This window comes from Chanodichthys erythropterus, chromosome 8, assembly GCF_024489055.1.
Source record: "Chanodichthys erythropterus isolate Z2021 chromosome 8, ASM2448905v1, whole genome shotgun sequence".
Taxonomy (NCBI): domain Eukaryota; kingdom Metazoa; phylum Chordata; class Actinopteri; order Cypriniformes; family Xenocyprididae; genus Chanodichthys; species Chanodichthys erythropterus.
Window position 1 is genome coordinate 30,469,915 of NC_090228.1, and position 12,591 is coordinate 30,482,505.

The following is a 12,591-nucleotide window of genomic DNA, read 5'->3' on the forward strand; positions in this document are numbered from 1 at the left end:
TCATACTGGTTCAGCTGTTATGGTCCAGTCTTCTGTTATGATACAGAGGGGTCGGACACAGATGTAAACAGGTAAGCAGTCTTTATTAAGAACCAGTGAGCAGATATGGCAAAGCAGGAGTGAACAGGTGAATAGCCGAGATGACTGGTGATAGTTACGGTCCTTTTGTGATTGCAGATGGAAGAGTCTTTGAACTTGCTGGAGCTGGAGAACGTAGGAGACGTGGGAGCACTCACACGAAGACGAGGAACACACTGGGAGATCGGGATGCACAGGAGACAGGTAAGTAGAGAGCGGGGAGTCCTTGAGGTAAGCATACACGTATCGCTCAACGAGACCGGACAGTGAGTGCAGGGTGTGAGTGCTCTTCATACTAGTGGTGATGAGGGTGATAATGATGAGCAGGTGACGGTGATTAGTATTCCGGTGATTGGGAACGTTGGGATTGGTGCATGGTGGAGCCTGACGTGTCTGTGGCAGGCTGCATCCGAAAACTTAAAAATGCTGCCTTCAGAGGACACATTCCAAGGTCCAAGGACTTATGAAAGTTGCAGTTAGTGGTCAGTTTATGTGTAAATGTACTACTTTGACCATTGTTTTCCACTTTTGATGTCATTTCTAGTGAGAAATCACTATTGTAGTAATTAAATATTTGCTTAGTTATCATCAAAGCTTTGTGCTATTTTGGTGTAGATTATTAAACCATTATGCTGCCTCAGTCTGTCCAAAATCACTTTCGTGAGGTACCATCATGCACAAATGCTGCCTGCAAAGCTATTCCCTGATAGGGCAGCGAGGCAACAAGTCAGCTGCCTGGGTTTTCGGAGGCAGCCAAGGACTTAACAATGGGATGTGGTAAAGGGAAACAAGGAGGTGAGACAAGGGGAGCACATGGCTAACACAAACAAAGACTAAGCCATGTGCTCAGGCACAAGACAAACAAAGAAACATTGAACAGAGACGACAGACAAGGACCCTGACAATCAGTGTTTAAATGCAAGATATTTAATGTGTACCTAAAGTATACTTGCAATAGTTTCACTCTAGCACAATCAAATATCATTAAGTATATCTTTAGTTGGACCTCAGCATTATTTCCGGATAACTAAAGTACATCAAGTAAAAAATTACTTCCAATTTAACAAACTTTAAGTGTACCAATTTAGTAAATGTATCTGTAGTCTACTTAGATAAAAATAAATGTATTTCAAATACATTTTAGCATATTTATTTTTCTCTAGGGACTGCAAATATTTCTGATCTTACAAGTGTGAGAGACTTATGAGAATGTATCTTTAATAATGTTATTGTGTTTTGTTATTCATCCAGAAAGCATCAAAAGCCACTACCATTGTTTATTTGGGGTAAAAGTACTTACACAAAGAGTTTTGTGCACTTTGTTCTATTATTTGGGAATGTTCTGACTCTTTTCAGAAAGTTGTAAAGGAAAATTGTTGTGATCTGCCTCTTAAGATGAAACACATGTATTCCTCAAATGTAAGTTACTTTGGATAAAAGCATCTGATCAATGAAAATTGTAGATGTAAAAAAAAAAAGAAAATTAAAGAAACAAGGAGCATTTCAATATTTGACAGAATAAAACAGCATTCATTTTCTCTTTCTCAGCATAATATAAATCCAAAATCCTTTTCAATATTTTACTCTCATCAAACAGGGGAAATACATTCAAATACAATTGGATATGTAGTAGATCTGTAACATTTCAAAAATTCTATTTTATTGCATATGTTTACTGATACTGATCGCTACAGATGACAAACTAAAAACTCTTTCTAATAAAATTCATCCTTGTTATATAACATTTGCCAAGTTAACATGTACAGTATGTCTTTACACAGATATACTCAAATGATAAGGTTGAGTCTGATTGCATGAAGTTTCTTCAGACTATTTGCTGTCACATCAAGAGTCAAATCAAGTTTCTGGTCAAGATCAGTCATTCCCCACCACCTGCCTCGTTCTTTCCAAAAGGATTCCAGTTCATATTCAGCTGCAGAAAGCATACGTTGAATGATGCTGTCTATGGCTTCGGCAGCAAGGGGCGCACATGGCTGGCCACATTGTTGAAGGAGAGCGGCAAATAGCTGGGAACTTGATCGCCAGGGAAAGTAATAAGCTGGGAACCCTGACGACTCTTGTGCTCGTATAGCACCCAGACACCACCTTTCACTTTGTGGGAAGAAACTAAATCACTGAAAGCAATGTCGTGAAGATTGGTTTCTTTGCGTAGGGTCACGCTTCTTCCTTGATAGTTTGGGTGCTGGAACAGCTGGATTTCAGGGTTGTCCAGGTCATCTGTGACCATCTTGAGGGAAGAAAACTGGCCTTTGTCATCAAGGGTAGAGTACTCTCCTTCCTCAAACACCCGCTGGTTTCCAGCAAAATTCTTGTCATAATACGCCACCCATGGTGCGCCAATGACTTTTATGGAGCAGATGACGTCGTTGAAGCCCTTTTCTTCTAAGTTGCGGACATCGTTCTTGAATTCAGCTGTTCTGCCCTCGAAGGCCTCTTTGCTAAAAACAATGATCTTGCTCATTTTGATTGAAGATTTGAGGAGAGAGAGGCTGGAGAAAGCAAGTGTTTCTGAAGCAGCTTCCTGTGGCTCTGCTGGAATCAGTGACTTGCTTGGTGTGCAGAGCTGCCTTTTAAAGCACAAATACACCTCCATATTTGGCAAGTTCCTCTAGTCCTCTCGGTATCACTTCTCACCCACAGCAACATACTTCCTGCATAATACTTCTAATGTTACTGTAGTACATGTTTTCTTCTCTACTTTGAGCACAAGTTGTCTGTAAAGTGATATGTTGAGCAGTCTTATCCTCATCTCTTTGGCTTTTTTAAAAATTACTCGTTATGGTACCATATATACATGCTATATGTGCAATATCATTTGTCTACAAATAGACGATGGCGGATACAATTCTCTAGCGACAGTCCTCCTCTGCACTTTCATTCGACAACATTTCATTCATGCCACCACGACAAACTCGAAGGTACTGGATATGAGATGAGAGGAATTTGATTTGTGTCTTCTTGCTTGAAGTTTGCTCTCATGTTTGCTGTCAAACTGTTGACCACTGCGGTGTGTGTATTTTGTGTCCTGTCTCAAAATGCGACGAAAACTTGTGTTTACTTTGAGTATGACTTTAGCCAGAATAAGATAATCAAAAATAGGTGTTTACATGGTAGTTTCTTAATCAGAGTATTGTCTTAATCGTGTTGATATCGGAATATTATTGTCCATGTAAATGTACTGAGTGTAAGTATGATATTGCAGGCTGTAAATTAAAATGCTTGTTACCCATTTTTTTCATGATGTTACAGGGTAAGTACAATAAAAAAAAAAACAATCTGATATCACTGACTCTGAAACCTTTATTTGGAAAGCAACTTAATTCAAAACAGATTTACAATACTTCTTATTCATTTATTATTTTTTAAATGAACTTTTTAATTTTAAATACAAAAGTCCTGACAGAAAGTAGCACGCTTTGTCCTTTTTTGTTTCTCTTGCTTGTCATCCTCCTCCTCTTCTTCCTCCTTACTGTTAAATTAAACTTGAAACTTCTTAAGATTTATTTCTAGAGCACATTCAGAAACAACAGTAGTTGACCAAAGTGCTGTACATAAAGTGTCATAAAACAAACAACAATAAAAGGGTACTGTACAAAGAGTTGTACATTACAAATATGCCAAAGAATAAAAATATGTTTTAGACTAGTTTTAAAAGCAGACAAGAGTTCGGGCCATCCTCACAGACAATGGTAATGAATTCCAGAGGTTGGGGGCAGCAGTAGCTTCTGCGGCACAAATACAAGCATGTAGTCCACTATTGTTGTTGCTGTTATGTGACATAGCGGTGTCTGACTAGGGTTGAGATGTGGGGTGATGACATTATTTCACAAAATATATGGATTGGCTGTACACACAAAAACGCAAGTTTTCAGATTTATCCACTCTGGGACCCGGGTGTCAAAAAATAGCAGTTTCAGGCTCCCAAAAGGTCAGATCCGTCTGGACAAAATGCCTATATGATATAAATTTTTTTACGTATACATTTACACACGTTTCAGTGTGGACGAACTCTGAGGCCGCTGCTAAAAGACCAGTCCATAAACATGTTTTGCTGGTCAGCAATCACTATTTCAAAATTAGGTCTGTTGTCTCACATCCTTTTTCCAGTAAATCAGCAGTTATTGCTCAAGAACATTTAATGTCAAGAACAAATCACATCCTTTTTCACAAACAAACATCCTTTTTTTAACAAAGAAAGTAAAATATAATAATATCCATTTTAATATCCATGTAGATCATGAAAAAGGACTGGGGAGGGCATTTAAAGATATTCTAAACTCTGGAGTTAAGCAACATGTGTCAGGACCCACTCATTGTCGTACTTTAGATCTAATATTGTCACAAGGAATCGTTATTGATGTTGTTAAAATTCTGCAGCTGAGCAATGACATCTCATATCATTATCTAGTCTCATGTATACTTCATTTAGCCAAGGCTGCAAAGCTGACTCCCTGCCACAAATATGGTAGAACTATCACTTCTACCACTAAAGATTGCTTTATAAACAATCTTCCTTACCAGTTTCATCTCCTCAGCATAGTTCTAGAGATTTTTCACATTTTGTGGAGAGAAAGCATGATTATGTACAGAAAGGCCTTAAAAACTCTTTGAAGAAAACAAACACAACCCTAGGTATTTATTTGCTACAGGGGCTAAATTAACGACAAATACAGCTTTAACCCCAGACAGAGCAGTAATGAGTTTATGAACTTCTTTACTTACAAGATTGATAATATTATGGCAGGAACACACCAAGCCAAGGCTGACAAACTAGTGGCAACGAAAGCATACGTCGGCAGCGTCTGGGTCCAAAGTTTCCCTGACACACCAACCCGGAGCTCGACAGCCAATGGCCAAGTAGCACGTCCGTTCTGCGCCTGCATAAGATGAAATGCCTTTCTGTACCATCAGAATGATTAGATGGCCCGACGAGCTCCGACAGCGATTCAACATGTAAAATCGGCCGGAAAAAAGCAGATGAGGACCAACTTCAGCCGACGGTGTGGAACACTGAGAAAACTTAGTTGGTCGACGAACAAAAACGCAGCTTGGTGTGTTCCTGCCTTTATAGAGAAAATTATAAATGTGCAACCGTCTACTACAATATCATATCAGACAGCACACTGTAGTGTCCCTAAGGAAAAATTCAATTAATTTACTGCTTTAGGAGAGGAAGAATTGTCTAAACTTGTTAAATCATCAAAATCAACAACATGTATGTTAGACCCTATATCAACTAAGCCAGCGGTTCCCAAACTTTTTTTCCTGCGCACCCCCAATCCCCACTTAAAAAAAAAAAAAAAAAAAAAAAACGCAACAAAGCTTTGTTTTATCACCATATAAAGACATGTTTAATCATGCGCAAATAACCAGAACACGCATGACAATAACAACATCAACAAAGTTTCAATATAAACAAAGCTACGCATAAGCTTCCACTTTTAAGAAGACGAGTGACAGACAGGCTCAGTGACTACGTTTACATGGACAGCAGTAATCCGATATTAATACGATTAAGACAATACTCTGATTAAGAAAGGACCATGTAAACAGCGATGACAGGTGGAGTATTCCTATTTTAGTCGCATTATTGGAGTGAATTATAGAAATGTACACACCTTAATCACACTATTAACGTCATGTGGGAGTTTTCGCCACATTTTGCCACAGGACACATAATACACACACGGCAGTGCTCAACCTTTTGATGGCAAACAAGAGAGCAAGCGTCAAGCAAGAAGCCACAAATCAAATTCCTCTCACCTCATCTCTCACCTAGTACCTCTGAGTTTGTTGCGGTGGCATGAATAAAAGTTGCCGAATTAAAGTACAGTAGGCCTGTTGCTGGAGAATTTATATCCACCGTTGTCTATTTACAGAGCCCCACACATGAGAGGGAAAATAAATAGTAGCCTAGGCTAAATCGTGCGAACGATTTACTAATCTGTTCCCTCCATGTATAAATCGAGGGAACGAATTAGTAAATCATGCACACAATTTATTTATTTATTCTTGCATGTCATGCGTGGGCTCCGTATATATATTTGCACGTATTGCATGTCAAATAATTAACTGCACTTGAAGCTTTTGTAAGATTAAAAATGAAAACACCCAAAACTGTATATGGCACGAACTGTGTGGTGATGATACATGAAATTCTGTAGAGAACGTCGGACAGCGTGCCGTGGGGATGTAATGACGTTTGCCATTGATCGATCTATGTTCTATAACATGTAAAATGGGAACATGAATGGAATATTCTAAAAGCAACTCATGTAAACACCTTAATCATAATATTGTCTTATTCAGAATAAGGTCTGTAATTAGATTACTGCTGTCCATGTAAACGTAGTCAGTAACAGAAAGCACGGTTATTTTCAGCCGCGTAAAAGAAACATTGCAGCAATAGGCTATGAATGAAACGAGTTGGCACGCATATAGCCTAGCCTGCAGTGCATAAAAGAAGAGCAGTGCGTAGAAGACAGCAGCTGTCTTCTTCTACGTTTCTATCAAAAACTAATAAATTATAGTTTTTATTTAAAATAAAAGCGATTACAAAGGAATTGTTTACTGTTCATGTTTTTTTATTGTATGGAAAAATCCAACTTAAACCGCCATTACATTTTTCCTCTCGCGCACCCCCTGGTGGCAGCCCGCGTACCCCTGGGGGTGCGCGCACCACACTTTGGGAATCCCTGAACTAAGCTATTGAAAGAGATGCTTCCAGAAGTCATAGATCCTCTTTCTTAATATCATTAATTCATCTTTGTCACTAGGATACATACTGAAAACTCTTAAGTTGGCTATTATTAAACCTCTTATTTAAAAAAACACAACTTGATCCTAGAGAATTAGTCAATTACAGGCCAATCTCGAATCTCACTTTTCTGTCAAAGATATTAGAAAAAGTAGTATATGTTCCTTTTTAGAAAGAAATAGTATCTGTGAGGATTTCCAGTCAGGATTTAGACCGTACCATAGTACTGAGACAGCTCTCATTAGAGTCACAAATGATTTGCTCTTATCATCCGATCGTGGTTGTATCTCTCTATTAGTGTTACTCGATCTTAGTGCTGCATTTGACACTATCGACCACAACATTCTTTTAAATAGACTCGAAAATTATGTTGGCATTAGTGAAATTGTATTGGCATGGTTTAAATCATACTTATCAGTTTGCATCAGTAAACGAAAAGATGTCATATCGATCACAAGTTCAGTATGGAGTACCACAAGGCTCAGTACTAGGACCATTGCTGTTTGCAAATTGTACATGCTACTCTTGGGAGATATCATTAGGAAGCATGGCGTCTACATTTCTTCGCACCCTGACAAAACTTACCAATTCACAAAATTAAAAAATGCATAGCTGTTATAAAAAATTGGATGACTAGCAATATCTCTTTAACCTGGCATACACATAACACATTATCTACTTCTATAATTCAAATCATGTACATTGTTAGGCTGCATAAATTAGGTCAGCTGGAAACAGGAACACTTCCCATAACACCTGATGTACTTGCTACATTATAAGAAAAATGGCGCCGTCTATGCTACTATTAGTCTCTCTTTGTTTATTCCGAGGTTTACTGTTGTCTGCCAGATCCAGGCCGTATCCAGATGAGATGAAGGACCTCTGCCTAGACATGACGACAACTGCATAGATGCAAACTCCTCACCTTTAGGTGAGAACTCACCTTTTTGAGATCAAAATAGGTCTCCTATGAGATTTGCATAGATCCAATGAGAAAGTGTTTTATTGGGGGTAGGGGGGGTCTTACAAGGGTATCCTGCATAGCATTTCATTATTTATAACATGAGATTTTAACCAAATGTTGATTTTTGGTCAAATGTTGCAACAATATGTTAATTTTTGTTTTGAACGTTTAAAGGATTTTTACATTTATTTTTTATTACCCTGTGTAACTACAAATGAGCATGTAAAGCAAATAACTTTAAAAAAAAATCATGTGTGCAGCATGCCCCCGCCCCGCGCAATGTACTCACCTTTTTTACTCCTTATCTGTTTGCATCCCTGCAACTGTGAAGTGTCAACTAAACTATCCCCTGTGAAGGCCTCCTTCCCTTTCCTTTCCCTATGTATAGATAAAACGTTATGAAAAGGATTCCAGTTCGAATGGATCTGCGGAAACGACTAATAATTCTGTATTATGCAGGCCAGACAAGTCATTTGGAAAAGTCCCTTTTTAAAGAAGGACTAAGCATCTGCACACATACACATTCAAACACGCAAACCTATAGACTAAACACGTAAATGAACGGCAAGAATGCATTAGGGGTCTTCTGTTTTCAGTTAAAAGGTGTCATTTAAGCGACCCAACCCCCAAGTTAATAATTAATGATTTAATGATTAATGAAACTTACTTTAGCTCGATAATCACTTTTCCATAGCTGCTGTAAAGCCAATCTCTGTCCATTAATTAGCGTTTTATAAATGAAGATGACTTGACTTGAGTGAATTTATATATGAATATGTACATAGAGGGAAAAAATAGAAATGCTATATAATGAAACACAAAACTGAACAAAAATTAATAGCAGTATCAAATTTTTTTTTTTTTGAACATTATATTTATTGGGTTTTTCCTTTAACAAATAAAATAATACAAAATACAAATTGAATAATTATTACCATATCACAACCCTATATCACACCCCAAACCTCCCACCCATGGTGCCACTAATAAACCATAAACAGATTAAACAAGAAAAAGGCGTTTAAAGTCATATGAGATTTAGGTATTTTGTCCTGTTGTTGTTATACCCATATATGAAAGGAAACTGCCCCAGTGTTTTACAAACAGATCTTGACGTTTCTTCAAACAAAATGCTATTTTTTCAAGAGGTACATAAGATGATACTTCTGTAGTCCACATAAAAGTAGTAGGTGGTTTAGGGTCCTTCCACCTCAATGTTATACATTTTATTGCTGCTAAAAGAGCTAGTCTGACAAACCTCAGATTAATCCCCTTTCGTTCATCCAGTAATGAGGTGTCTCCCAACAGGATAAGTCTGGGCTCCCTGGGCATATTAGTACCAACAACTGTGCCAATGATCTCTAAGACCCCTTCCCAGTATACCTCTAGCTCAGGGCAAGACCACAACATGTGTAAAAGTGTCCCTCTCTGCACTTTACATCTGGGACATAGCTCTGAATAGGTACTTTTAAAGTTGTGTAGTCTTACTGGAGTATAATAGACTCTGTGTATCACATTAAACTGAATAAGTTTATGACGGCTATTGACAGACAAAGTCTGAGCTTTCTCACATATGATTTCCCATTCATTGTCACTGATTGAGCACTCCAGATCTTTTTCCCATTTAGATTTAACATTGCAGAGATTACCAGCCATCAAATGGGACAGCTTGCCATAGATAAACGATATAAGACCCTTAGGGTCTTTTTTATCAGATAAGATGTCCTCCAGGGGGGAGAGGGAGAGGTTGGATAAGCGACCACCTTGCTGAGTCTGAATGTAGTGTCTAACTTGTAGATATTTGAAGAAGAATTTAGAGGGGAGATAAAATTTCTGTTGTAACTGCTCGAAAGACATGAGTGTATCTCCCTCGTAAAGTTCTTCGAAAGTTTGAATACCACAGTCATACCATTGTTTGGTTATGCCATCTTTAAGAGCTGGGGGTAGGAAAAGATTATAATAAAATGCAGTGGATCTGAACAAAGTTTGTTTGCATTTCATCTTTTTCCTGAGGTCTGTACAGATTTTACAAGTACCAACGATCAGAGGGTTGGAAGTCAATTTCTTTAAGCAATTCAGAGGAACAAAAGGTGTTGCAGCAAGAGTTATGCTCTTTACGTGTACTTCCTCTAATTGTCGCCAAGCTGGAGGAGAGGTGCAGTTTGATCGCCAAATCCAAATTGAGCGCAGCTGAGCTGCACAGTAATACAAATAAAAATTGGGCAACTTTAGTCCACCGTTCCGGAATGTCAAAAATAGTGAACTTAGCTTGACCCGTGGCACTTTTCCTTTCCATAAGAACCTCGAAATAATTCTATTAAGTTCTTTAAAAAAAGACTTTGGCAAAACAGGAGGGAGTGCCTGAAACAAATATAAAAACTTTGGTAGTATAGTCATTTTGATAGAATTTACCCGGCCAATTAATGAAATAGGGAGAGATTTCCACCTATCTAAATCCACTTCTACACTTTTAAGCAAGGGAGCATAGTTTAAGTTATATAACTGAGACAGATCTCTGGATATTTGTAGTCCTAGATATGTAATTTTATCCATATTCCAGGTGAAGGGAAAATTTCTAAGATGTAACCGAGTAGCAGCTATATTAAGAGGCATAGAAACACTCTTGTTTACATTAATTTTATAACCAGATATGATTCCATAATCTTGTAGTAAAGTCGTCAATGCTGGTATAGTGGAGCTTACATTAATCAAATACAACATGATATCGTCTGCGTATAGTGAGATTACATGCCGAGATTGAAGGGTTATAAAACCACTAATGACGTCATGCGAGCGAATTGCAATAGCTAGAGGCTCTATTGCTAGAGCGAATAAAAAGGGAGATAGTGGGCAACCCTGTCTCGTGCCCCGCTCCAAGGGAAATAAAGTCGAGATTTCACTATTGGTCTGAATGACTGCTGTTGGGTGGTTGTAAAGCATCTTAACCATATTAATAAATTTAGGGCCAAAATTCATCTTTTGGAGGACCGAGAACAGAAATAGCCACTCAACTCGGTCAAAGGCCTTTTCGGCGTCTAAAGAAACGGCAATAACAGGATAGTCTACCTGAGAGGCGGAAAAAATTACATTTAGAAGCCTGCGAACGTTGTCAAAAAGGCATCGGTTTTGAATAAATCCTGTCTGATCCATATGTACTAACTGTGAAATTACTTTTTCCAATCTTAAGGCAATAATTTTAGCAAACACCTTATAATCTGAGTTGAGTAATGAAATTGGCCTATATGAGCCACACAGACAAGGGTCTTTACCAGGCTTAAGCAGAAGAGTTATCATAGCCTGTTCGAGAGAGTCTGGTAGATGCTGAGACTCTATAGCCTGCATATACATATCCTTCAATGGCTTAATTAATTTAGGTATAAATGCTTTAAAAAAATCTATAGAAAAACCATCCAAGCCAGATGACTTGCCAGCAGCTAGGCATGATATGGCCTCTTGTATTTCAACCTCAGTGATATCCCCCTCCAAACAGTCCCTGGAAACTTTAGTAAGAGATGGTATGTCCAAATTATCCAGGAAAGTATGTGTTTTCACCATATCAGTACCTTGGGAGGTATATAACAATTTATAGAATCGCATAAATTCCTGATTAATAAGAGTGGGATCTCTGATAACAGTATTGTCAACTCGACGTATTGCATTAATAGACCTCACTGCATCTTCTTTTCGTATTTGCCAGGCTAACAATTTGCCAATTTTATCCCCATGCTCATAATATCGTTGTTTAGATCTAAGGAGGACACACTCTGCTTCTTTAGTGGATAGCATATCATATTCAAGCCGCAATGAGCTTAGTTTCTGAAACATATTTTCATCTCCACAAACAGAACAGTCCTGTTCCAATTGCAGTATCAAATTTTGAATGATTTGACCCTTCAAGAACAGTAAATTAAGAAAAAATGGAAAGAAAAATTAACAACTCAGAATGAAACAAAGCACATCACTTTCAATGTTTTGAACTTCCCTTTTAAAACACCAGTTCCTTCTCTTAATATCACCAGTATTATATTCGTGCTGTTCCAAACACTTATTTATTCCCTTATATATCAGAATGCTACTTGCTTTTTCATCAGATTTATATGACGAAGGAAGTACTTATCAAAAAGCATGGGAAAGGCCAGAGTTTTGTTTCACAGCAAAGTTTTATCCAGGGTGTTTGAATTGCGAGATGAGATCAGAAACTTTCTAGAGGAAGAGGGTAATGAACTTGTCAATAAGTTCAACAATAACAACTTTCTCATGAAACTTGCATACCTCAGTGATATGTTTCAGAAACTCAATGAACTAAATTTGCAGATGCAAATTTGCAGCTGGCAGATAAAATCACATCATTCACAAGAAAACTGGAGGTGTGGGAGCAGAGAGTTAAAGAAGGGAATATCACCATCATCTTGGACTCAAATGAAGCAATGGCTCCGGTGTACTTTGCATCAGTTATAATAACCATTTGAGTCGAGCACTAATAAAACAGTAGCCTACCAGTCATTGTAACTACCATGTAAACATTGTAACATGTTGTCTCTAAACTTAATGAAGTTTATAATTCTCTCTCCAAGCTAAACTCAGAAGTTGGCAGCCCTGTTTAGCTATAAAGAATACGTAATACAGAAATCTTCTCTTCTGATCTATTGTGAAAATGCCATTTTTGGCACTACTCTATGACTCTATTTTTAGGGCCCAAGCGAAAATTCGCGCAGGGCCCTCTTGTTCTTCTAAGGATTATTATTTTTTTTTTTTTTTTTTTTTCCGTCTT

At 37.9% G+C, this 12,591-nt stretch overlaps 1 protein-coding gene across 1 annotated transcript; it reads right to left on the minus strand.

Annotated features, from left to right (window-relative positions):
- Positions 1 to 1,644: 1,644 nt before the first annotated feature.
- LOC137024773 (epidermal differentiation-specific protein-like) lies at positions 1,645 to 2,635 on the minus strand. Its single transcript, XM_067392655.1, has one exon. It carries the CDS (start codon positions 2,558 to 2,560, stop codon positions 2,042 to 2,044), a length of 519 nt encoding a protein of 172 aa, XP_067248756.1. The 5' UTR covers positions 2,561 to 2,635; the 3' UTR covers positions 1,645 to 2,041.
- Positions 2,636 to 12,591: the final 9,956 nt, after the last annotated feature.